Genomic DNA, 27,307 nt, shown 5'->3' with positions numbered 1-27,307 from the left:
TATTGATTCTTCCAATCCAAGACCATGGTATATCTCTCCATCTGTCTGTGTCATCTTTTGTTTCTTTCATCAGTATCTTATAGTTTTCTGAGTATACGTCTTTTGCCTCCTTAGGTAGGTTTATTCCTAGGTATTTTATTCTTTTGATGTGATGGTAAATGGGATTGTTTCTTTAATTTCTCTTTCCGATTTTTCATTGTTAGTGTATAAGAATGCAAGAGATTTCTGTGCATTCATTTTGTATCCTGCCACTTTACCAAATTCATTGATGAGCTCTAGTAGTTTTCTGGTGGCATCTTTAGGATTCTCTATGTATACTGTCATGTCATCTGCAGACAGTTACAGTTTTACTTCTTTTCCAATTTGTATTGCTTTTATTTCTTTTTCTTCTCTGATTGCCATGGCTAGGACTTCCAAAACTGTTGAATAATAGTGGTGAGAGTGGACACCTTTGTCGTGTTCCTGATCTTAGAGAAAATGCTTTCCGTTTTTCACCATTGAGAATGATATTTGCTGTGGGTTTGTCATATATGGCCTTTATTATGTTGAGGTAGGTTCCCTCTATGCTCACTTTCTGGAGAGTTTTCATCATATATGGGTGTTGAATTAATGTTCATTTTAAATTTAAATTTTAAATTCTTTGGGAACAAACTCCTATAGTTCTTGAGAGAAAGAAAAGCCTGTAGGAGGATGAGAAATTGACAAATTAACAACGTGAATCAAATGAAAACTTGGTTTGATTTCACTCATTTGGGAGACTCTTGGTGTTCCCACTTCGATCTGATTTGGGACTTCTAGCTTCAGTTCCAAGTTGAACTGGTTCTTTTGTGATTATTTGGCAAAACCTTAACAGAATGAATATCAGGTTCAGCTCAAAGTGCGGCAAGCTGTTTTTGATTTTTCTGGCTTGGAGTTCATGCCTCAGTGTTTTTGTTCTAACCCCGGCTATACACACACGTGGCTGCATGCAGACACACCTGTACACAAATCTTAAACTAATTAAGGTGTAATTTAGTTAGGGGTGGGGGACCAAAAGGCACTTGGTGAGCCTGCCTTCTGTTCCCGCCGGGTGCACCGACAACCTGGGCGCCTCAGCAGAGAGCACTGCTGCTTTGGGTCCTGCGGACCGACCCCACCCTCCTTCCTGGGCTGGCGGAGGGAAAGGTCTAAGCCATCCTTTGCCCTGATGTCAGTGCGACTTTAAGAAGGTGACGCATGAACACAGAGGGATCGTCTGGTGGCTCCCTCACATCAGGTGAGCATGATAGCACTTGACAGCAACCAACCCACACCTCAGTGTCTCCGTTCACTACAGGGGCCTCCCCCCAGCAGCGAGGACGTGTGGCATCCCCTAGGCTGCACTGTGGGGAAGCCAGGAACATCGTCCGGTCCTGTCTGCCTGCCAAGGGGTCACCTGCCTCCCGCCCCTGTGGCCCCAACACCTGATGAAAACCTTCCCCTAGTCCTTCTTAGGTAACAAAGTGTGACTCAGTCATTCGGGATGGGACATTTTCAAACCACTCCCTTCCCTGTGCCCCTCTGAGAAACCTCTGGATAAATGAACCTCAATATAAATGTGGTTAAATGAATTATTTTTCAGAGGGAGATTTACATTTTAAATGGTGTGGAAAACTTGAAAGGACAGTTATTTATAGAGATATTTGGGGAATCAACCAACCAGCAAGGGGGAAATCTAAATTTTCCTGGTGCTCCTGAGACGAATTCTTCTACCAGTGTCTTCCTAAGCCTTCCGGCCAGTGGGGCACCCCAGTTACTGGCTTCAGAACCATCTCAACCATGGTTTGCAAAGGTGGGAGTGCTGGTGCCCCGTTGTCACCCCACTTTCACTTCTACGCCCCATCCTCTGATCACCCCACTCAGTGTCCACTTGGTAAATGCTGTCACGCCCTCACCACCACCCTCAATACAAGCATGATCCTGTCCTCGACTCAGTCCCTTTGGTAAAAACATTCATTTCCTCAAATTCTCTTCCAGTTCACTAACAGTTAATATACCGTCCCCCAAAATAAAATGAATGTGAAGTCAAGCTAGGTTGATGATGGTGTGTGATGGCCTCTAGGTAACAGTTAGTAAGCATGTGTTGGCGTCTTTTTCTGTCCTTCGAAGAGACGAAAATCAAATGATTTACTTTTGTATTTTTATTTCCACATTCTGATTTAAGCGTTGTGCCATTTCTAGATCTTAACTTCATTTCCTCAGTATGTATTATACTAATAGAAGTTTCCAAATTACAAAGAATTATAACTGCAACCCCTGTGACTGATGCCTTTCTTTGCGATTCACGACTCAGTTTACGTCACAAATCCTTTCCCTGCAGGGGTTATGCGAGGAGGCATGCTGGCCTGCTAGCCCTGTGGTACTTTAAGTATACATACAAGAAAAGGAGCAAAGATAGCTGGAAACTGATTATGCTGATATTCTGAGTAAGGACAGTACTTCCAATTTTGTACGTTTAATTAGCCACAGCTCTTCAAGAATTGGTGCAAATGTCACGGGGTTTACAATGTCAGCATCTCATCTTCACAAAAATGATATTTGCTGGCATGAAAACAAAAAATTAATGGTCACAGCAGACAGCTTGTAGATTAGACAAAGGTCACTGTGTTTTAATGAACAGTGCTGTTAATTAATGAGAAAACAACCAGAACATGAGCTGTTAGGCTTGTGAATTTGTACCAAAAAAATCAATCTGTGCCTAAAACCTCTTTGAGTAACTCAAAAACAAGACAACTGCAAGAATAGAGTTTAAATCTGAAGTTGTACAGCAAAGTTATACATATCAATGAAATAGCATCATATGAAGATTCTTCCTTAATAGCTAGAAAAGAGGGTTAATGCTGGTTAGTATTCTCAATGGATATTCATAATAGAACAGAGGACTAGCTCTCCCCTGCCTCTTTTTCTTTCTTTCTTTCTTTCTTTTTTATGGCTGCATTGGGTCTTCATTGCTGCACGCGGGCTTTCTTTTTAGTTGCGGCAAGTGGGGCTACTCTTCGTTGTGGTGCGCGGGCTTCTCATTGCGGTGGCTTCTCTTGTTTCAGAGCACGAGCTCTAGACACATGGGCTTCAGTAGTTGCGGCGTGTGGCTTAGTAGTTGTGGCTCCTGGGCTCTAGAGCACAGGCTCAGTGGTTGTGGCACACGGGCTTAGTTGCTCCGTGGCATGTGGGATCCTCCCAGACTAAGGCTCGAACCCATGTCCTCTGCATTGGCAGGTGGATTCTTAACCTCTGTGCCACCAGGGAAGTCCACCTCTTTGGTTTCTTAATTTCTATATGCACCTCCTAAGTCTTTAAGAAGAATAGGAAAGGTACTCTATGTTTTACCAAAGTTCTATGAGGATAAGTGAGGAAACACTACAACTCCTTCAAGACAGATGAGTAAAATTATAAATGTTGCCTTTAGTTCTATGGAGAGATGTCAAAGCCAAGCTTCCAGGATCTTCAAAGAAGAAATACAGAACCATAGTTAATAACACCAGCTTTACGTTACAGCTTTCCTCCTAGTAGGTCAAGTACTCTGATTATTATTCACTAATCTCTTTAGCAACCATTTGAATAAATAAAGGGCATTAGAATGGGAGAAAATATTTGTAAACAAAGCAGCTGACAAAGGATTAATCTCCAAAATATACAAGCAGCTCATTCAGCTCAATATCAAAAAAACAAACAACCCAATCCACAAATGGGCAGAAGACCTAAACAGACATTTCTCCAAAGAAGATATACAGATTGCCAACAAACACATGAAAGGATGCTCAACATCACTAATCATTAGAGAAATGCAATTCAAAACTACAGTGAGCTATCACCTCACACCAGTCAGAATGGCCAACATCAAAAAATGTACAAACAATAAATGCTGGAGAGGGTGTGAAGAAAAGGGAACCCTCTTGCACTGTTGGTGGGAATGTAAATTGATACAGCCACTATGGAGAACAGTATGGAGGTTCCTTAAAAAACTAAAAATAGAACTACCATACCACCCAGCAATCCCACTACTAGCCACATACCCTGAGAAAACCATAATTCAAAATGAGTCATGTACCACAATGTTCATCGCAGCTCTATTTACAATAGCCAGAACATGAAAACAACCTAAGTGTCCATCGACAGATGAATGGATAAAGAAGATGTGGCACATATATACAGTGGAATATTACTCAGCCATAAAAAGAAACGAAATTGAGTTATTTGTAGTGAGGTGGATGGAGTTAGAGTCTGTCATACAGAGTGAAGTGAGTCAGAAAGAGAAAAACAAATACTGTATGCTAACACATATATATGTAATCGTAAAAAAAAAAAAGGTTCTGACAGGACAGGAATGAGGATGCAGACGTAGAGAATGGACTTGAGGACACGGGGAGGGGGAAGGGTAAGCTGGGACGAAGTGAGAGAGTGGCGTGGACATACATGCACTACCAAATGTAAGATAGATAGCTAGTGGGAAGCAGGTGCATAGCACAGGGAGATCAGCTCGATGCTTTGTGACCACCTAGAGGGGTGGGATAGGGAGGGTGGGAGGGAGATGCAAGAGGGAGGAGATATGGGGATGTATGTATATGTATAGCTGATTCACTTTGTTATACAGCAGAAACTAACACACCAGTGTAAAGCAATTATACTCCAATAAAGATGTTAAAAAAAAAAAAAAAAGCGAGAGAAAATGAGCTGATTGATCCTGAGGTACAGCATCAAAGGCACCAGAACCTGTGTCTCGGCTGCCCAGCAAAGGTCAGGAGAACTTCTTCCCAAATAGAAGTCATTTCAAATGAGCATAACAGATGTTTGTATTTTTAGCTGATTGGAAAATAAAATAAGGAGACCCATCCAAAGGGTCATTTGGAGCCATGAAACCAAAACACAGTGAGCTCAGATCCAGTATCTGGATGTGAAGAAGAACGTTTCCTCTTTGGAGGTGGCCCCACTGGGCTAGGTGATGGGGAATGACTTTTTTTAATTGCATTTTTTTTGAGGTAATTGTAGGCCCACATGTAGTTGTAAGAAATAATATGGAGACATTCTATGTACACTTTACCCAGTTTCCACAAATGATAACATTTTGTGAAACTATAGTGTAATATCACGACCAGGGTAATAACACTGATACAATCCACAGATCTTATTCAGATTTCCCCAGTTTTGCGTGGGGTATTTATATGTGGATACGTATGTGTTTGTATGTTGGTATTTAGTTCTATACAATTTTAACACGTGTGGAGGCTCATATATCTCTGGTCACAGTCAAGACACCAAACAGTTCCATCACCACAAGGATTTCTCAGGTCGTCCTTCAATAACTGCACCCACATGCTCCTTCTCACCCACACACCCCTCCTCCCTCCATCCCCGACTTCCAGCAACCACTAAGCTGTTCTGCATTTCTAAAATTTTTCAGTTTAAAAATATTATGTAGATGGAAAAACATGGTATGTAACCTTTGGGATTGCCTTTTTCCCCTCAGCATAATGCCCCAGAGATTCACCCAGGTTGTTGTGTGTGTCAGTAGTTTGTTCATTTTTACTGTTGAGTAGTATTCCATGATACGGATGGACCACAGCTTGTTTAACCATTCACATGGTCAGGACATCTGGGCTGTTTCCAGGTTTTGGTCATTATGAATAAATCCATTATGAACAGTCATGTACAGTTGTTTGTATACACATAAGTTTTCATTTCTCTGGCATGAATGCCCAAGAGTACAATTATTGAGTCATATAGTAACTGCACGTTTAATTTTATAAGAAACTATCAAGCTGTTTTCCAGAGTGGCTACATCACCAACAATGCACAAGAAATCTATTTTCTGCACATTCTCTCCAGCATTTTGTGTTGGCACTATTTTTAATTTTAGCCATTCTGAAAGGTATGTGGTGTTATCTTGTGTTTTAATTTGCATTTCCTACGTGGCTGATGATGTTGAATATTTTTTCATGTGCTCGTTTCCCATCCATTTTCCTCTTTAGTGAAATGTCTGTTCATGTCTTTTGCTGATTTTCTAGTTGAATTGTTCTTTACTGTTGAGTTTTGAGAGTTTTAATATTTTCTACATACTAGTGCTTTGTCATATCTATGGATTGAGAATATTTTCTCTCAGTCTATAGTTTGTCCTTACATCCTCTCTACTTTTTTTTTTATTCTTATTAGTCATCCATTTTATACACATCAGTGTATACATGTCACTCCCAATCGCCCAATTCATCCCACCACCACCACCCACCCCACCGCTTTCCCCCCTTGGTGTTCATACGTTTGTTCTCTACATCTGTGTCTCAATTTCTGCCCTGCAAACTGGTTTATCTGTAGCATTTTCCTAGGTTCCACATACATGCGTTAATATACGATATTTGTTTTTCTCTTTCTCACTTACTTCACTCTGTATGACAGTCTCTAGATCTATCCACAACTCTACAAATGACCCAATTTCATTCCTTTTTATGGCTGAGTAATATTCCATTGTATATATGTACCACATCTTCTTTATCCATTCATCTGTCGATGGGCATTTAGGTTGCTTTCATGTTCTGGCTATTGTAAATAGAGCTGCAATGAACATTGGGGTGCATGTGTCTTTTTGAATTATGGTTTTCTCTGGGTATATGCCTAGCAGTGGGATTGCTGGGTCATATGGTAACTCTATTTTTAGTTTTTTAAGGAACATCCTTACTGTTCTCCATAGTGGCTGTATCAATTTACATTCCCACCAGCAGTGCAAGAGGGTTCCCTTTTCTCCACACCCTCTCCAGCATTTGTTGTTTGTAGATTTTCTGATGATGCCCATTCTAACTGGTGTGAGCTGATACCTGATTGTAGTTTTGATGTGCATTTCTGTAATAATTAGTGATGTTGAGCAGCTTTTCATGTGCTTCTTGGCCATCTGTATGTCTTCTTTGGAGAAATGTCTATTTAGGTCTTCTGCCCATTTTTTGATTGGGTTGTTTGTTTTTTTTTAATACTGAGCTGCATGAACTGTTTATATATTTTGGAGATTAATCCTTTGTCCATTGATTCGTTTGCAAATATTTTCTCCCATTCTGAGGGTTGTCTTTTCGTCTTCTTTATGGTTTCCTTTGCTGTGCAAAAGCTTTGAGGTTTCATTAGGTCCCATTTGTTTATTTTTGTTTTTATTTCCATTACTCTAGGAGGTGGATCAAAAAAGATCTTGCTGTGATTTACGTCAAAGAGTGTTCTTCCTATGTTTTCCTCTAAGAGTTTCATAGTGTCCAGTCTTACCTTTAGGTCTCTAATCCATTTTGAGTTTATTTTTGTGTATTGTGTTAGGGAGTGTTCTAATTTCATTCTTTTACATGTAGCTGTCCAGTTTTCCCAGCACCACTTATTGAAGAGGCTGTCTTTTCTCCATTGTATATTCTTGCCTCCTTTGTCATAGATTAGTTGACCATAGGTACGTGGGTTTATCTCTGGGCTTTTTATCTTGTTCCATTGATCTATATTTCTGTTTTTGTGCCAGTACCATATTGTCTTGATTACTGTAGCTTTGTAGTATAGTCTGAAGTCAGGGAGTCTGATTCCTCCAGCTCTGCTTTTTTCTTGAAGACTACTTTGGCTTTTCAGGGTCTTTTGTGTCTCCATACAAATTTTAAGATTTTTTGTTCTAGTTCTGAAAAAATGCCATTGGTAATTTGGTAGGGATTGCATTGAATCTGTAGATTGCTTTGGGTAGTATAGTCATTTTCACAGTATTGTTTCTTCCAATCCAAGAACATGGTATATCTCTCCATCTGTTGGTATCATCTTTACTTTCTTTCATCAGTCTCTTATAGTTTTCTGCATACAGGTCTTTTGTCTCCCTAGGTAGGTTTATTCCTAGGTATTTTATTCTTTTTGTTGCAGTGGTAAATGGGAGTGTTTCCTTAATTTCTCTTTCAGATTTTTCATCATTAGTGTATAGGAGTACAAGAGATTTCTGTGCATTAATTTTGTACCCTACAACTTTACCACATTCATTGATTAGCTCTAGTAGTTTCCTGGTGGCATCTTTAGGATTCTCTATGTATAGTATCACGTCATCTGCAAACAGTGACAGTTTTACTTCTTCTTTTCCAACATGTATTGGTTTTATTTCTTTTTCTTCTCTGATTGCCATGACTAGGACTTCCAAAACTATGTTGAATAATAGTGGCGAGAGTGGACATCCTTGTCTTGTTCCTGATCTTAGAGGAAATGCTTTCCGTTTTTTACCATTGAGAATGATGTTTGCTGTGGGTTTATCGTATACAACCTTTATTATGTTGACGTAGGTTCCCTCTATGCCCACTTTCTGGAGGGTTTTTATCATAAATGGGCGTTGAATTTTGTCAAAAGCTTTTTCTGCATCTATTGAGATGATCTTATGGTTTTTATTCTTGAATTTGTTAATATGGTGTGTCACATTGATTGATTTGCATATATTGAAGAATCCTTGCACCCCTAGGATAAATCCCACTTGATCATGGTGTATGATCCTTTTAATGTGTTTTTGGATTCTGTTTGCTAGTATTTTGTTGAGGATTTTTGCATCTATGTTCATTAGTGATATAGGTCTGTAATTTTCTTTTTTTGAAGTATCTTTGTCTGGTTTTGGTATCAGGGTGATGGTGGCCTCATAGAATGAGTTTGGGAGTGTTCCTTCCTCTGCAATTTTTTGGAAGAGTTTAAGAAGGATGGGTGTTAGCTCTTCTCTAAATGTGTGATAGAATTCACCTGTGAAGCCATCTGGTCCTGGACTTTCGTTTGTTGGAAGATTTTTAATCACAGTTTCAATTTCATTACTTGTGATTGGTCTGTTCATATATTCTATTTCCTCCTGGTTCAGTCTTGGAAGGTTATACCTTTCTAAGAATCTGTCCATTCCTTCCAGGTTGTCCATTTTATTGGCATAGAGTTGCTTGTAGTAGTCTCTTAGGATGCTTTGTATTTCTGCGGTGTCTGTTGTAACTTCTCGTTTTCCTTTTCCAATTTTATGGATTTGAGTCCTCTCCCTCTTTTTGTTGATGAGTCTGGCTAAAGGTTTATCTATTTTGTTTATCTTCTCAAAGAACCAGCTTATAGTTTTGTTGACCTTTGCTATTGTTTTCTTTGTTTCTATTTCATTTATTTCTGCTCTGATCTTTATGATTTCTTCTACTAACTTTGGGTTTTCTTTGTTCTTCTTTCTCTAGTCCCTTTAGGTGTAAGGTTAGATTGTTTATTTGAGATGTTTCTTGAGGTATGCTTGTATAGCTATAAACTTCCCTCTTAGAACTGCTTTTGCTGCATCCCATAGGTTTTGGATCGTCCTGTTTTCACTGTCATTTGTCTCTAGGTATTTTTTGATTTCCTCTTTGATTTCTTCAGTGATCTCTTGGTTATTTACTAACGTATTGTTTAGCCTCCATGTATTTGTGTTTTTTACGTTTTTTTCCCCTGTAATTCATTTCTAATCTCATAGCGTTGTGGTCAGAAAAGATGCTTGATATGATTTCAATTTTCTTAGATTTACTGAGGCTTGATTTGTGACCCAAGATGTGATCTATCCTGGAGACTGTTCTGTGCACACTTGAGAAGAAAGTGTAATCTGCTGTTTTTGCATGGAATGTCCTATAAATATCTATTAAATGCATTTGGTCTGTTGTGTCATTTAAAGCTTGTGTTTCCTTATTAATTTTCATTTTGGATGATCTGTCCATTGGTGTAAGTGAGGTGTTAAAGTTCCCCACTATTACTGTGTTACTGTTGATTTTCTCTTTTAAAGCTGTCAGCAGTTGCCTTATGTATTGAGGTGCTCTTATGTTGGGTGCATATATATTTATAATTGTCATATCTTCTTCTTGGATTGATCCCTTGATCATTATGTAGTGTCCTTCATTGTCTCTGGTAACATTCTTTATTTTAAAGTCTATTTTATCTGTTATGAGTATTGCTACTCCAGCTTTCTTTTGATTTCCATTTGCATGGAATATCTTTTTCCATCCCCTCACTTTCAGTCTGTGTGTGTCCCTAGGTCTGAAGTGGGTCTCTTGTAGACAGCATATATATGGGTCTTGTTTTTGTATCCATTCAGCAAGCCTGTGTCTTATGGTTGGAGCATTTAACCCATTCACGTTTAAGGTAATTATCAATATGTATGTTCCTATGACCATATTCTTAATTGTTTCGGGTTTGTTTTTGTAGGCCCTTTTCTTCTCTTGTGTTTCCCACTTAGAGAAGTTCCTTTAGCATTTGTTGTAGAGCTGGTTTGGTGGTGCTGAATTCTCTTAGCTTTTGCTTGTCTGTAAAGCTTTTGATTTCTCCATCAAATCTGAATGAGATCCTTGCCGGGTAGAGTAATTTTGGTTGTAGTTTCTTCTCTTTCATCACTTTAAATATATCATGCCTCTCCCTTCTGGCTTGTAGAGTTTCTGCTGAGAAATCAGCTGTTAACCTTATGGGAGTTCCCTTGTATGTTATTTGTCGTTTTTCCCTTGCTGCTTTCAATAATTTTTCTTTGTCTTTAATTTTTGTCAATTTGATTACTATGTGTTTTGGCGTGTTTCTCCTTGGGTTTATCCTGTATGGGACTCTCTGTGCTTCCTGGACTTGGGTGGCTATTTCCTTTCCCATGTTAGGGAAGTTTTCAACTATAATCTCTTCAAATATTTTCTCTGGTCCTTTCTCTCTCTCTTCTCCTTCTGGGACCCCTATAATGCGAATGTTGTTGCATTTAATGTTGTCCCAGGTCTCTTAGGCTGTCTTCATTTCTTTTCATTCTTTTCTCTTTTTTCTGTTCCACAGCAATGAATTCCACCATTCTGTCTTCCAGGTCACTTATCCGTTCTTCTGCCTCAGTTATTCTGCTATTGATTCCTTCTAGTGTAGTTTTCATTTCAGTTATTGTATTGTTCATCTCTGTTTGTTTGTTCTTTAATTCTTCTAGGTCTTTGTTAAACATTTCTTGCATCTTCTCCATCTTTGCCTCCAGTCTTTTTCCAAGGTCCTGGAACATCTTCACTATCATTATTCTGAATTCTTTTTCTGGAAGGTTGCCTATCTCCACTTCATTTAGTTGTTTTTCTGGGGTTTTATCCTGTTCCTTCATCTGGTACTTAGCCCTCTGCCTTTTCATCTTGTCTATCTTTCTGTGAATGTGGTTTTTGTTCCACAGGCTGCAGGATTGTAGTTCTTCTTGCTTCTGCTCTCTGCCATCTGGTGGATGAGGCTATCTAAGAGGCTTGTGCAAGTTTCCTGATGGGAGGGACTGGTGGTGGGTAGAGCTGGCTGTTGCTCTGGTGGGCACAACTCAGTAAAACTTTAATCTGCTTGACTGCTGATGGGTGGGGCTGAGTTCCCTCCCTGTTGGTTGTTTGGCTTGAGGTGACCCAACACTGCAGCATAACTGGCCTCTTTGGTGGGGCTAATGGCAGATTCTGGGTGGGCTCAAGCCAAGGAGTACTTCCCAGAACTTCTGCTGCCAGTGTCCTTGTTCTCACGGTGAGACAGAGCCACCCCCCGCCTCTGCAGGAGACCCTCCAACACTGGCAGGTAGGTCTGGTTCAGTCTCCCCTGGGGTCACTGCTCCTTCCCCTGGGTCCCGAAGCACACATTATTCTGTGTGTGCCCTCCATGAGTGGAGTCTCTGTTTCCCACAGTCCTGTCAAAGTCCTGCAATCAAATCCCATCAGCCTTCAAAGTCTGATTCTCTAGGAATTCCTCCTCCCGTTGCCGGACCCCCAGGTTTGGAAGCCTGATGTGGGGCTCAGAACCCTCACTCCAGTGTGTGGACTTCTGTGGTATAAGTGTTTTCCAGTTTGTGAGTCACCCACCCAGCAGTTATGGGATTTGACTTTATTGTGATTGCACCCCTCCTGCCATCTCATAGTGGCTTCTCCTTTGTCTTTGGATGTGGGGCATCTTTTTTTGGTGAGTTCCTGTGTCTTCCTTTCAATGATTGTTCAGCAGTTAGTTGTGATTCTGGTTCTCTCACAAGAGGGAGTGATCCTCTCTACTTTTGATGAAGTCCCATTTATCAGTTTTTCCTTTCCTTACTTAGCTTTTAGTGTAAAGTCGAACTCTTTGCTTAGCTCAATTCCTAAAGTTTTTCTCTTATGTTTTTTACTAAAAGTTGTATAGTTTTAACACTTAAGCCCATGATCCATTTTGAATCAATTTTTGTATAAAGTGTGAGATATAGATAGAGGTTCATTTTATTGTATATGGATGTCCAATTGTCCCTGCACTGATTATTGAAAGGGCTATTTCTTCTTCCTTTGAATTACTTATGTACTTTTATCAAGTAATCAATTGAGCATGTTTGTCTGCGTGTATTTCTAGGTTCTGTGTTGTGCTCCATCATTCTCTATGTGTCTGTCCCTCTGCCAAGACCACACAGTCCTGATTATTAGAGCTACATAGTGGGCCTTAATAACAGATAAAGTGATTCCTCCCACTTCATTCTCTTTTTTCTGGATTATTTTTAGCTATTCTAGGGCCTGTGCCTTTCCACATCAACTTTAGAATAAGTTTCTTTATGTCTACAAAAAAAAAGAAAACGCTTGCTAGGAGTTTGATAGGAATTTCATTAAACCTACACATCAATTTGGGAAGAGCTGACATCTTTATTATGTTGAATCTTCCAATTCATGAACATGGTATTTCCATTTACTTAGGTCTCCTCTGCTTTCTTTTACCAACATTTTGTAATTTTCAGCCTGCATACCCTGTACAGATTTGTTAAGTGCATAGCTAAACATTTAATTTCTTTGGAATGATCATAAATAATATTGTGCTTTTAATTTTGGCTTCCACATCCTTACTGTTAGTATGCAGACATCTGATTGGTTTTTGTATATTGATCTTGTATCTTGCAACCTTACTGAGCTCACTGATTAGTTCTAAGAGTCTTTTGGTAGATTCCTTGAGATTTTCTCTGTAGACAACCATGCATCTGCAAATATAGACTGTTTTATGTCTGTCTTTCCAGTTGTATGCCTTTTATTTCTTTTACTTGCCTTATTGCAGTGACTATATTATGCAACTATGTTGAATAAGAGTGATGAACTAAGGAACGTCTTTCCGTGTTCTTGATTTTTGGAGAAAAGCTTTCAGTCTTTCATCATTAAGTATGACATTAGCTCTAAGGGCTTTGTAGATTCTATTTATCAAATTGAGATAGTAAACCTCTATTTCTGACTTGCTGAGAGTTTTTATCATGAATGGGAAAATTGGATATCCATATGCAGAAGAATGAAATTGGACCCTTATCTCACACCACATACAAAAATCAACTCAAAATGGATGAAAGACTTAAATGTAAGGCCTGAAACTATAATATTAGTAGAAGAAAACATAGGGAAGGAGCTTCTTTTTTTAATTTTTATTGAGTATAGTTGATTTACAACATTGTGTTAGTTTTAAGTATACAGCAAAGTGAACCTATTATACATATACATATATCCACTCTTTTTAAGGCTCTTTTCCCATATAGGCCATTACAGAGTACTGAGTAGAGTTCCCTGTGCTATACAGTAGGTCCTTATTGGTTATCTTATATATAGTAGTGTGTATATGTCAATCCCAATTCTTTCAATTTATCCCTCCCCACCGCCTTACCCCAAGGTAACCATAAGTTTATTTTCTACATCTGTAACTCTATTTCTGTTTTAAGATAAGTTCATTTGTACCCTTTTTTAGATTCCACATATAAGTGATAGCATATGATATTTGTCTTTCTCTGACATAGGGAAGGAGCTTCTTGACATTGGTCTGGGCAATGTTTTTTTGTTTTTGTTTTTTAATTAAGGTGCAGTTGATGTACAATATTATATAAGTTTCTGGTGTACAGCATAATGATTCACAGTTTTGAAGGTTATATTCCATTTATGGTTATTATAAAATATTGGCTCTATTCCCTGTGTTGTACTATATATCCTGGTAGCTTATTTATTTTATACTTAGTAGTTTGTGCCTCTTAATCCCCTACCCCTATCCTGCCCCTCCCCACACCCCTCTCCTCATTGGTAACCACTAGTTTGTTCTCTATATCAGTGAGTCTGTTTATTGTTATATCCACTAGTTAGTTTTATTTTTTAGATTCCACTCATAAGTGATATCATACAGAATTTGTCTTTTGGGTTTTTTTATAAGACTCCAAAATCACAAAAAACAAAAACAAAAATAAATACGTGGGATTGCATCTAACTAAAAATCTTCTGTACATAAAAGGAAAGTATCAACAGAGTGAAGACACAACTTCTGGGATGGGAGAAGTCATTTGCACACCAAACATCTGATAAGAAGTTAATATCCAAACATATATGGACCTTCCATAACTCAATAGCAAAAAATAAAATAAAATAACCTGATTTAAAAATGGGCAACAGGTATTATGAAAAGGTGTCCAACATCACTAATCATCAGAAATGTAAATCAAAACCACAATGAAGATTGGGATTGACATATACACACTACTATATATAAAATAGATAACTAATAAGAACCTACTGTGTAGCACAGGGAACTCTACTCAATACCCTGTAATGACCTATATGGGAAAAGAATCTGAAAAAGAGTGGATATATGTACATGTATAACTGATTCACTTTGCTATACACCTGAAACTAACACAACATTATAAAGCAACTAAAAATTAATTAAGAAAAAAAAAGCACAAAGAGATATCACCTCATATGTGGTTAGAATGGCTATTATCAAAAAGACAAAAGATAACAAGTGCTGGAGAGGGTGTGGAGAAAAGGGAGCCCTCGTGCACTGTTGGTGGGAATGTAAAGTGATGCAGCCACTATGAAGAACAGTATGGAGGTTCCTCCGGAAATTAAAAATAGAGCTACCAGCAACCCACTTCTGGTCCTATATCCAAAGGAAGTGAGGTCAGGATCTCAAAGAGATATCTGCACCCTCATGTTCATTGCAGCATTATTCACAATAGCCAAGATGTGGAAACAACCTAAGTGTCCATCAATGGACAAACGAATAAAGAAGATGTGAGATAGATAGATAGATAGACAGACAGACAGAGACGGGAGTATTAGTCAGCCTTAAAAAAGAAATCCTGCCATTTGCAATAACATGGATGAATTTTAAGGACATTATGCTAAGTGAAATAAGTCTGACAGAGAAACACAAATACTGCATGTTCTCACTTATATGCAGAATCTAAAAAGTCAAACTCATAAAAACAGAAAGTAGAATGATTGCCAGGGATTGGAAGGTGGGCGGGAAGGAGAGATACTGGGACAGAGGGCACCAAGTTTCAATTATGCAGGATGAATAAGTCCTGGAGACCTAACATACAGCCTGGTGACTATAGTTAACAATAGTGTTAGTGTGTCCTGGAAATTTGCTAAGAGATTAAATTTTAAGTGTTCTCACCAAAAAAAAAAAAAAAAAAACCTATGTGAGGTGATGGATATGTTAATTAGCTTGATTATGGTAAACACTTCACAGTGTCTACGTACATCAAAACATCGCATTGTACAGCTCACATACACAGAACTTTTATTTGTCAATTATACCTCAACAAAGTTGGGAAATGAAAAAAGAGAGAGAAAAGGTGATCTTCTCACAATTCCATTCCCCATCAGGTCTGACTGTCAGATTTGGAATCCTTTCCCCCCTCTTTCTCAATAGCACTTTGTTCCTTTTAATTGAAATAAGATGGAAATTTCAGGAAACAGGAGACAGAATCTGGTCAAAGTGGTTTTCATGCTTTTGCTCCCAATCAAATCAGCTCAAGTCTTGGGAGGGAGCATCCCCACGTCCTGTAGCTCCGGGCCTGAGAGAAACGCTCCACAGACACCTCCCTGCTGCTCGCTCGGTGACTGGAGAGTTTGAGGTTATCGCTCACTGAGTCCAAAACCAGGCACTCATAAAGAATACTAAGGAATGCTCTAGTAGGAGAGAATTCTGACTCTAGTCTTACTTCTCCGAGGCAGAAACTGTGACCCTGTAGTGAAATCCAATTACAATATCCTCTTGCTTTATTTGGAAATGAAGGATTTTTCCCAACATAATTAAAAAAAAAAAAAATTCAGGAGGCAATATTCCTGAACAAGGGACCCTGAATAAAGAATTTGTAGATGTAATTTATCTGCCTCAGGATACAACATAGAAATGATGCAGTGAGGGCCTACCTTCCTAAAGTAATAGAATGGTCCTTTATTCTAATATTCTTTATTCAGTATCTAAAGATTATTGGCCATACATGGGCTGGTAGCAGCTACTCCCATGAAAAAGTAAAATCATTCTACTGTAGTGCCAGTTGCTCAGGCCACATTTGGGATTTTCTTAGCTATCCCTGATAATAGGACCCCACAAGTGGAGTGCCAGACTTCCTGGCTCAAGTAGGAGGTGGCGGCCGGGATAAAAGTGGCCCTGCCATTAAACGTGCACTGGGCACACGGCTGCTGGGCACCTGGGGCCTCAGCAGCCTCTGTATGAGGAAAGAGAAGGATTAAACCAAGCCTGGCCTCCCCAGGGTTCACTCCCAGCTCTTCCTAACGTGGTGCTTCAGCCACCTTAATGAATGAATAGACTCAGCTACCTAGATGAATACTCAAAACTAAAAGCAAAACAAAACAAAACCCTGATATCAGGAATGAGTGTGCGTTGACCATGGCTTTGGTTATCTGCATAAAGTCATCTGCGGAGATTTAGCCCACGGGTAGTTTTAAGTCACTGTAAGTAAGCAGCCATGATATTGGAGATTTATTTCCCATGATGAGAAATATTTGTGGGTTACTTAGTGCAAAATAACAGAAGGAGAGAATGATGTATCTCTACTAGGCATTTCGAAAGTGCAGTATATCATCACATGCTCTAACTGAAGAAACAGACATTTGCCTGAAACTTGCAACAAAAATGCCATTTTTCTAAATTTGATAACAGTTTTTATCTTGGGACGTGGGAGTACGGGGAGTGGCTTAGGACTTTCACTTTCTACACTCAACACGTCTGTGATGTTTAGAGACTTTAATAAGAACCATGTATCACTTTTATAATTAAGCAATTATAACAAAAATCAAGTAATAAATATTGTTCTACATCATAAATGCTGAGTCAACCCTTGTTTAAAAACAAGAGAGAGAGTCAAAAAAAAAAAAAACAAGAGAGGGAAATATTTTTAAAGGAAAACAAATCAAATGTGATAAACTCAGTACTGCCCCTATAGAGGGACAGCAAGGTGACTGTGACAGGTCTGCTCCCGAGGTGCTTTCTTCTGACAGAGTCCGGTGGTTTCTCAGTCTGTGACCCACATTTAATGAGCCTCTTTAGTTGGCCTTTCCCCGGGTTCACTCACAGTTCTTCCTAGATAATCTCAAAGCCCTCCTGCTGGAGCAAGTGTTATTTTCTAGGCAGCTCTCACCAAAGGGCAGCCTAATAATTAACAAGCTTCCGATCCAGAGGCTTCAGGGTCTCATTTCTGGCAAAGGATGTATGTGCCACACACAATAACACTGTCAAAACTTGCTGTCTTCTAAGGAGACTTTGACATCGTAGCAAAAGAACTCAGTATCCTCCTAAATATTTACTTCTCCTCTGAGAACAACTCTTAAGGGCTCAGGGATTGTGTCACTCCTTGCAGCAAAATGAGGGTCTGTTTTCTGTAAAACTGTGAAGCTGTGTTTTCAGAGTTTGCTCTTTCATTTCAGATATTTCACATGTTACCAGGTTCTAAGGTCAGTTGCACTATACAGTCAGCTCTCCTTATCTGCAGGTTCCACATCCACAGATGCAACCAACCGTAGATCGCAAATATTTGAAAAAAAAATTCCAGAAAGTTCCAAGAAACAAAACTCGAACTGCATGCCAACAACTATTTACAAAACATTTACATTGTATTAGGTATTATAAGTAATCTAGAAATGACTTAAAGTATATGGAAGGATGTGTGTAGGTTTTATGTAAACACTACTCCATTTTATATAAGGGACTTGAGCATCTGAGGATTTTGGTGTCCATGGGGTCCTGGAACCAATCTCGAGGGACTGTGTATTCCAGACAAGGGGATCTGTAATTCAGCCTGCATATTTAGAATTAAAACGGACTCCTAAACTTGCAAAGCTTTAGAGACTTGAAGAGGAATAGCATCCCATGATAGGAAATAACAATGTGCATGATAGAAAATACAATAGCATTCCATGATAGGAAATACATTTCCGACGTTCTCCGGGTTTAGCTTGATTTGGAGAAAAGGCGATGTTAACTTCAGACTTTAACAACCAGATATTTTAGATGAAGTGCTTGAATGTCCAGAAATATCCACAGAGCTTCCTGCTGTGGTTTGATCCGTAATACCTCTCTCTGACATGCCTCATTTGACATTTTAGGAGTTCGTGATGATCGTTGTCTTTGGTTTGGAGTTCATCATTCGAATCTGGTCTGCAGGCTGCTGTTGCCGGTACAGAGGATGGCAAGGAAGACTGAGATTTGCCCGGAAGCCCTTCTGTGTTATAGGTGAATATCAAAGTCCTGGATACCTAGATTTATGACACCACATCCTTTTCTTCTGTTTCCGGTATTGCAGCATTTAGTTAATGTTAAAAGCTAACATTCATGGATTATGCACTATGGGCCAGCAATCTCGTGTTTTGAAAGTGCTGACTCATTTAATCCTCTTCATAACATGATGAGGTAGGTATTTTTATTATCCCCATTTTACAGATGAAGAAATTGGGGCACAGAGAGGTGAAGTGAGTTGCTAAAAGTCATGCAGGTAGTTACTGGTGGAGCTGGGATTTGAGCCAGATGGTCTGGCTCTAAAATACCCACTTGTGTCAGGTTAAGTTATGCTGAAATACATGGTTCTCGAGTGTTGCCCTGAGTTTGGGAGCATTGATTTCACTAAGGACAAAGAAAGACCCCTTTTTGCTCTACAGTGTAAGCAGTACCCCTTTTATGCTCTTGATCTGCTGGAACGTATAAGTGTAGTTGTCCTGGTAAAGCATGTTAATGAGCATGCCTCAAGAATAATTACAAGTATGTTTATGCACGGTAACTGTTAGACCTGATAAAGTGTTTACCCTACAGTCCCCAAATAAATATCACATCCCTGCAGCTCCCTGGCTGCTGTCCTTTCAAAGAGATTCCATTCACCTGGGTACCAGCCTGAAATTATAAAACATTCCAGAATTAAGATCTGGTACCTCCAAGTAATATACTTAAAAGTGGATCATAAAATTGAAAACCTTAGTCAATTGTATCTCAATTTTCAATTAATCGATTAATTTTTTAAGTAAGTTGTCTACATCATGGCCCTTTATCCCTAAATATTTCAGTGTGGGTTTTCCAAAATAAGGACATTCTTTTACCTAACCTTCCATAAATTGGACATTAACACAATACCTTAACTAATCTGCTGGTTGTACCGCGGTTTTGCCAGTTGACCCAATAATGTCATTTGTAGCATTTTCCCTCCAGGGCGGGACCCAGTCTGGGTCACAACTGTGCCTGGTCATCACGCTTCTTTGGTCTCATTCATCTAGAACCGTTCGTCAGCCTTTCTCTGTCTTTCCCAACACTGACATTTTTGAAGAATTTGGCCTATTTTTAAGAAATAGAATGTTATTCCTTTGGGGAAAGAAAAAGAAAACCCTGTATACAAAAGCTTGTTGTTATTGTTGGTGTTGTAGTTGCTGCTGTTATTCAACAGCTATGTTTGGTTTTCTTGCTCTTTTTTCCTTCCCACTTCTTTGGTAGCCATTCAAATCCAAATGCTGAAAGTTCTCGGTGAGGTTTACTTATTTCAACTCTTTCCAATCTGAGAAAGTGGGGTTTTTATTTACAAGCCAGATTAGACTAAGCTCTTCATCAGCAGCTGGTTTGCCATTTTGTTTCAGGAGTTGGGAATTGTTGAGCACCTTTAGTTTCCTCCCTAACCTCTGTTCCTTAAGGAGGAAGTGGAGAAACCCCCTCCACGGGGACTGTAAGGGGAACCCTTTGTCCCATCTTTCCTCCCAGTGCGGTGTGAGTGGCGCACGTCCTGGGCACAGGGAAGCGGGAGGGCTCCCCACACGCATGCACGTTTCCAGAGCCACTGTTCCTTCAACCAGGCGTTATGGACATGGGGCTGTGCGTGAAGCCCTGCGGTTACCGCAGCGAATCTGGTGCAATTCTAAGTTACATCAACCTTGAAACATCTTGTTTGGCCTTCACTAACGCAGTCTGTTTGTCCGGCTGCCCCTCTTCTGCCAGAGAGGCGTGGGGGAAAGTGGGTGCCAACGCCCGGCCTTGCGGGTCCACCCAGCCCCCAGGCGGGCCCACCCAGCTCTGCGGGGGTCCACCCAGCCCCTGGGGTGCATCAGGGAAGGCACTTGATTTTCCTCTGGAGGTTTTTCCTCTTTTTTAATTCCCTGCTCAAGCTACACCACAAAACACTGTAACTCGATGTGGAATTACGGCACAAGAACTTCCTGTCCTATGAGGGACCCAAACAAAACCATTCACAAGGCAGGTGGTTTGGCCAGGGCTCACTCAGCTTCTACAGGATAAGGTTGGTTCACGGATGACTGCAGGAATGTTCCATTCCAGGCTTTAAAACCAATTTAAAATTGGTTTTATTCCAATTCCAGAGGCAGTGCCAATGTATTTCTGGCTTCTAAGCTAAAAAGCAGATTCTCTCCCAGACGCCTGCTGCCCTTTGATAGCTGTTCTCAGCTACGGATACCTCAGCACATCTTAGTCCTTTAATCTTTCTCGTCCTGTCTCGGATCCGTTCAGGTCTTGGTGTAACGCATGGCTCTGAAGACGACGTTGTCGTCGTCTGTAACTTAGCCACCTTTGCGCCCGTCAACTGTGACCTTACAGATTTAGTGTGACACGGTTTAGGTGTGGCTGGAGCTTAGTTACCGCTTCAGGCCTTTTCTTCGTTTGGATATTTGACCTCTAGTGAATCTATCGCTTTGGAAGAAAATTTCACGGATAAATATATAATGAATCCCCATTAGAACAAAAACAAGATTTGTACTTACATTTAGGATAACTATGCACTTTCCAGTCTTTATTTTGAGGTATGTGTAATGGTTTGATTCATGGTTCAGATGAAGCAATGAAACAGTGAAACGTGTTCACACGTGGGTCTTGAGGATGAGGTCAGTAAGATGTAACCTACACAGAGGAACCGAGGTCACCTGCCTGAAGGCGGCAGGCTGTAGCAGGTGGCTGCTGGGGCCCTTTCTAGGCCTGCTAAATAGGCCCATAAAAAAATGATTGATGTCGGGGTTAAACGATAAAGCAAAATGTAAAGTGAACCCTGGATTTCCCTCGTTTGGCCTAATTTACCGTGGCAAAATGGACAAAGAAGTAGCATCTCCCTCATCTGTCCGTGATAACTGTTGTGAGTTTGGAAATGTAGCTAACCTCTCTCAAGACTCCATGTATCTGTAAGATTTGGTTACTCTGAACATGCCAAATACACACCCAACACTTTTAGAAGGCTTGAGCGTTCAAGAAAGGATCCAGAGAAGACTGGTAGCCTGCCTGTGCCTGCAGCGCAGGGGGTGCTTTCTGGAAGCACCCCTGTGTTGCTCTCTCCAGCTGAAACAGGCCAAAGCTACTACAGCCGCCACCTAGCGAGCCCTGCAGACCAACTGGTAGTATTTGGACACAAGGTGATAGAGGCCCAGGAGCTGATTCCCAAAGACTGCAGAACTTCCCCTCCTGACCTGCCCACCCCTCCACCCCTGCACTGGAGCCAGAACCAGGGCATTTCCAAATATTGTTGATTTGAGAAATCATAAAATCATTATATTCTTGGGTTTGAAAAACATATTTTAAACAACTGTAACCTAAGGGAAGAAAAAAAAATCGATTCAATTGTTTTTTAATTAGATGCTCTCTTTCGTTACCATGTTGATTTATCTCTGCTTGATTTGAGGAGTTTGCTTTGAAAACTGGTAAAAGCTTATCTTGAATTACAAAATTCTTCCTTATACCTATGCGTTCAATTTACATCTCTCCCCTAAGACGCTGTTGAAATAACATTTCTACATACATCTGGGGGCCATAATCGCTGCCCTACGACTGGGAGAGTCAAGTACATTTGGGGATATCTAACGAGCTGCCCTCATTCACCTGGACCGGCTGCTTTCTGATTTCTCTACATTCAGACACAACTCATTCCCTCCGTGGCCTCAGTATTGAGAACGTGTGAAACAACCTCGAAGACTGAGTTCACAGTCACTCCTTTTCTAACTTCCATTAAGGACCTACCTGAAAGTTGCAAACCATACCAAAGGCTGGTGCTTAGATCACGACAAGGAGCCTGATGTGTCAGGAGGCCAACCGGTTCCCTGTAGCCGCGGCTTTTCTGGATGCCCCAGTGACTCTGTCTAGAGACATATGTAACAGGGCCATACTTCTCAGTCCTGCAGTGCATCTCAGGGAAGCAGAAAACACCAGCCTGTGGTTAATCGTGGATCTGTATTTGATGCTAAATATCAGTCTGTTTTTAATTGCTATTTTAGCAGTTCTCCTTCAGTGTAATATTTCCACAACAGGATGAAAGAGGCAAACCTCAGCATGGATATTTCCCCCTGAATAGAGCATATATGCCTTTGACATGCAATAACAGTCACTCCTGAAAATGCCAAGTGTATTTTTTTAATGAGAAGAAAATAACCAGTGTCTTCTTTGGCTAAAACAAAATTGGAGCCTTTATTAAAATCAACCACACAGCCAAGGCCACTCTAATATATCTGTGAGTTCATCCTATTAAAAGGCAGCTTCAGCTGCTAATGTGTTCGAAGGCTGTATCAGAGACTCTCAGACTGCCACTGGTTCTGAACTGAAGACTGAGACACCATTTTTCTACCTCTCCAGGTTCTCCATCTTTGGTTCCAGGAGACATACTCAACTGCGTCATTTGCTACACCTTCTAATCTCCTCTGCCCTTTAGTAGAAGTTATGTTCTCTTGGGTTATTTCCTGTCAGTCATATACTCTTCTGCTGTTTCTCTTTCCATCTAAGTGTTCAAACTCCAGTGCATGTGGTCACCTCCATGTGATTCACTGGACCATCTGAGGACCATTGAACCCTGTTGGGTTGATTGACCACAGAACATTAAAGCCATTTCAATCCTTCTAATTAATAAGAGCTGATATTTATTGAGACTTGCTACATGATGGGTACTGCTCTTGAACTCTATAAATACTGTCTTATTTAATCCTACATGAGTTTTATAATATCCTTTTTAGGGATGAGGAAGTAAGCTAAGGCTTAAGAAACTTGTCCAGAGTTAGAAAGATGGTGAATGAAAGAACCAGGATTTCAGTCTAGAAAAATATACCTACCTGATGAGCTCTTTTCACTCACAACACTCCTGACACCTAATATGTGGCGGTTGTTCCCCACACCAACCAATTCTCCAACTTTCCGGACACCAACTGGGTGTTCAACAACTCAGTACAATCCTGACACTAACAACTGGTACTAGCACCGACCCCGCAGGTTCAGGGCTTAGTCCCACAGGACTTTCCCTCCTCGACATCAGATGCCAGCCACAGTGAGGTGCCCAGGCTAACACACTTCTGCCTGGCTGACTACAGTTTGGGGGCTCCAGTAACTCCCCACCTCAGTAGAATGACACAGAACTCAAGAAAGTGCTGTACCTTATATTACATTATATTATATTGTATTATGTTATATTATATTATAGCTATAGTCCAAGAACAGCAGCCAAATGGAAGAGGCACACAGGGCAGGTATTTGGGGCAAAGGACTGGGTAACATGCAGTTTCCATGCCCCCGCCAGGCACCCCGCCTCCCAGCACCCATATGTTTACCAACCCAGACACTCTCCAGTACCCATGGTTTAGAGATTTTCATGGAGCTTTTACTCCAAAGGCACAAGTGATTAAATCATTGGCTACTGGTGATGGAACTCCATCTCCAGGCTCCTTTCCCTCACCAGAGGTCCAGGATGGGGCTGGCCCTCTCATCCCGCCTTTGTCTTTCTGGTCACCAGCCCCCATCTTGAAGCTCTCTAGGGACCCCCAGCCACCTCGTTATCGTACAAAAGGCACTTGTCATGCCAGAGATTCCAAGGTTCAGGAGTGTGTGCAAGGAACCCAGAACAATGGGCAAGTATCTACTTCCCAGAGTACCACACTACCCAACTGTGAGAAGATTGTGCTTACTGTTCATTAGTATTTTTAAATTAAATTTAGTTAACCTTGTCCATTGTCATCAACTTACATTTATAGTATTCATTATTTGTATACAAATATTATCATTTCTAATCTGAAATCTTTGAATGAGAAGCCAGACTTCACAAAATGACATTAATTGCAGTATCAGCCTTAAATATTAGCCTTATTATTTCAACTAGATCAGGTTACCTGTGCTGCTCTCCAACCTAAAGAAGAAATTAAGCCCTAAAGTAGACTTACTTGCCTCATATAGGACTGCATACCCTTTTGAACAATGTTATCATGAGGTCCCTGGGTATTTCCTAATTGGAGGCATCTCCGGATAAGTGATATCACTCCCAGAAATGCCTTCACATGTTTGTTCACGTTAGTAGACCCTTGGAGACCTGTTTAGGTCACTGTTGACCTGGTGCACAAATTTGAACTTATAATATAGTTTGATCAGCTAGTAAGACTTGACCATATAGAGAATACGCTTAGAGGAAATGAATAGCTAAAGATTATTTCCCACTCCTTCTATAAACTTCAGTGGCGTACTACGATATATTGTACTAATATTCTGTACTTTCAAATGTTATGTAAGAAAATTCATTCACAGACAGAGCACTTATTATGTGCCAAACATGACCCAAAGATGGATAAAACATCTGTAAGATGTATAGTCTCCCATGCCCGTGGAGAAGGAGGGACACTAATTATGTTGATTCAGAACAAAGGTGATGGAGGTAGAAGCAGTCTGGACAGAAAGGTGTAGAACATCATGACCGACTGAGCAGAGGAGTGAAAGATCCCCTGCATTCTGAGCTCAGTCACCCAGAAAATGTCTACACAGTGTCCACCATGTCCAAGCGCGGTTGTAGATGCCAGGGATGCTGTGTGGCCCTAAATGGGCAGTGTCCTCCTTCCTGTCAAGCTAATATTCCAGTGGACAGAGAAAAATAATATGCAAACATATTTTTTAGAAACAAGATAATGTCAACTAGAGATAGCGTTATGAAGGATATAAACAGAATGATTGGGGGCTTCTTTAGATCGGGTGGCCCAAGGGGGTCTTTCTAAGGAGTGGGACACTCAAGTCAACCTGAGTATTAGAGAAGCCACAGTGAGAAGATGCAGGCACAGATCTCTCCAGGCCAGGGAGCAGGCATTGCAAAGGTTCTTGAGACCCTGTGAGCTTGGCTGGTACCAGGAAGAGACACATGGCCATTGCGGCTGGAGCTCAGTGAGAAGTGGGAGGTGATGGACAGACAGCCACCCCTGGGGGCCGTGGGGGCCACATGAGGGCATATAGTTGCCTGAGACAAGGCAGCGTCTAGGATGGGCCACCAGGCAAAGGTCCAATAGATTGCTGGTGGGCCTAATGCTAAATATTTGGGTTAAAAATTTTTTTGATCAGGCAACAAAAGTATGGCTACATAAGGCTCTGGGTCTCTTGGTCATCTGTCTATACCTGTCTGAACTTCATACCGGAATATACAAATCATTACCCATCCAGAAAAATATAAACCTGTCCCTCGGACTTTTCCACTCATCTATATATCTACCCTTAGAAACATGAAATGTCCAAACTGAAAAGAAACATGTTATTTCCCCTGAGCAGCAGGAATTAGGAGAAGGTGATGAGACCTCTCCCATTCCCCTTGGAAACTATCACCAGGAAGCAATTCCCAAGGGCCTCTTAGCAAAGGACTCTGCGGCATATACTTAGTTATGGCTGCGACACAGATTTGTTTCATTAAAGGTTATTTACTTCCTTTGAGAAATTGTCCCTTTCTGCCTTGAGATGTTCTCTGAAGACTCGTGATCAGTAGGAAGCATTAAGCTGTCTCTCTGGGGTCATTTTTCCGAGTGGTGCTTGGAATTTGCCAGTAGGAGCCCCCATAGCCTCAGTGGAAGTCGAGCAGTTCAGCGCCTGTACACACTGTGGAGATATTCCCGGCACCACTTTGCAGGGTTTGTGTCTTATTTTTAATAAATACCACAGAGCGCTCCATGCACAGCTGTGTGCAGCATTTGAGAGCTGGATAATGTGCTGTGCAGTGGGTGTCTCTTAAAATTAGATCTTAAAGCTTCTTTCATTCCTGCTAAGAATCTCAACAACAGTATAAATGCATCTTTAATTCATCAAAGAATACCTTTCTGTAACGGAATTTGGAGCTCAGTTAGAACACAGAGCTCGTAAAGCAGCACCATGTCCCTCTGAGACGTTGCTTCTCTCACTCTGTAGACAGAAAAATTGAGGCCTGGCACAGGGTGGGTGCTCCGTGCTCAGCCCCCAAGTCAGCAGTGGGGCTGGAGCAGAAAGCCAGCCTCCTGTGGCTCACGGCTCTAAAGCACTACCTCTTGAGAGTCAAATTTAATTACCGTATAGTCCATTTAATCTCTACACGCAAGAATAACGAGGGAGCAGGAAAAAGGAATTTATTAACAGGTTGGTGGGAGACCATGTGACACAGATTAGCAACTTTCTTGTCAGCGTGTTCTAGGTGGTGTCCGTTGCCGTGAGAGATTATCCTGATTCCACGGGCCACAACTGGCAAAGGACTGCTTGATTTTTCTCACTTTGAAATATAAGTTAATGTTCCACTGGAAAATGCTGCAGAACCACCATTTTTTCAGAAATAAAACTTCCTGATTTTTAAAAATAATAATAATAATAAGAGAAAAAAGAGTGCGTAGTTCCCCTCTGCACTCCTTCTGGGTAAAAAGAAAGAACGACATTGAATTAAATGCTCAACTCACAGCCTTCCTTGAAACAGATGAGTGAGCCTTTGCTTCATTTTTGAATTTTGATTACTTTTCCACTAATCCACAGTGGCTGTGAACTTGCTGGACCATCTATGGCTTCTTTACTGCAGACATATTAGAAAATGGACAACAGTTTAGGGCTGTATTTAGATAAGAAATCTTCCTTTGATGCTGAATATAACAGGACGTTAGGATTTGGGCACTTGGTGTTACACGAACAGGAATAAAATTTCATGATTTACAGTATAAATCGTATTTACAAACTATCTCATATAACCCCCATAGCAATCTTACTGAAACTGAAAAAGATGAGGATTCCCATTTTATATATTGAAAAACTGAGACTTAGATTAAGGGCCTTATCGAGGGCCACAGTGCATAAGCAAAAGAGTCAACAAAAAAAGAGAGATGTGCTCGCGTCA

At 40.5% G+C, this 27,307-nt stretch overlaps 1 protein-coding gene across 4 annotated transcripts in view; it reads left to right on the top strand.

The window, feature by feature from the left end:
- Nucleotides 1-27,307, top strand: part of KCNQ5 (potassium voltage-gated channel subfamily Q member 5) — a 580,265-nt gene that overhangs the window by 412,712 nt on the left and 140,246 nt on the right. For all 4 annotated transcript variants that reach the window (XM_057528077.1, XM_057528075.1, XM_057528076.1 and 1 more), the window contains exon 3: nt 18,321-18,447. In XM_057528077.1, coding sequence (XP_057384060.1) covers nt 18,321-18,447 — 127 coding nt within the window. The remainder of the gene's footprint in view (nt 1-18,320; nt 18,448-27,307) is intronic.

Source organism: Balaenoptera acutorostrata, chromosome 14 (assembly GCF_949987535.1).
Source record: "Balaenoptera acutorostrata chromosome 14, mBalAcu1.1, whole genome shotgun sequence".
Lineage (NCBI taxonomy): Eukaryota > Metazoa > Chordata > Mammalia > Artiodactyla > Balaenopteridae > Balaenoptera > Balaenoptera acutorostrata.
This window is presented reverse-complemented; position numbering and strand designations above follow the sequence as displayed.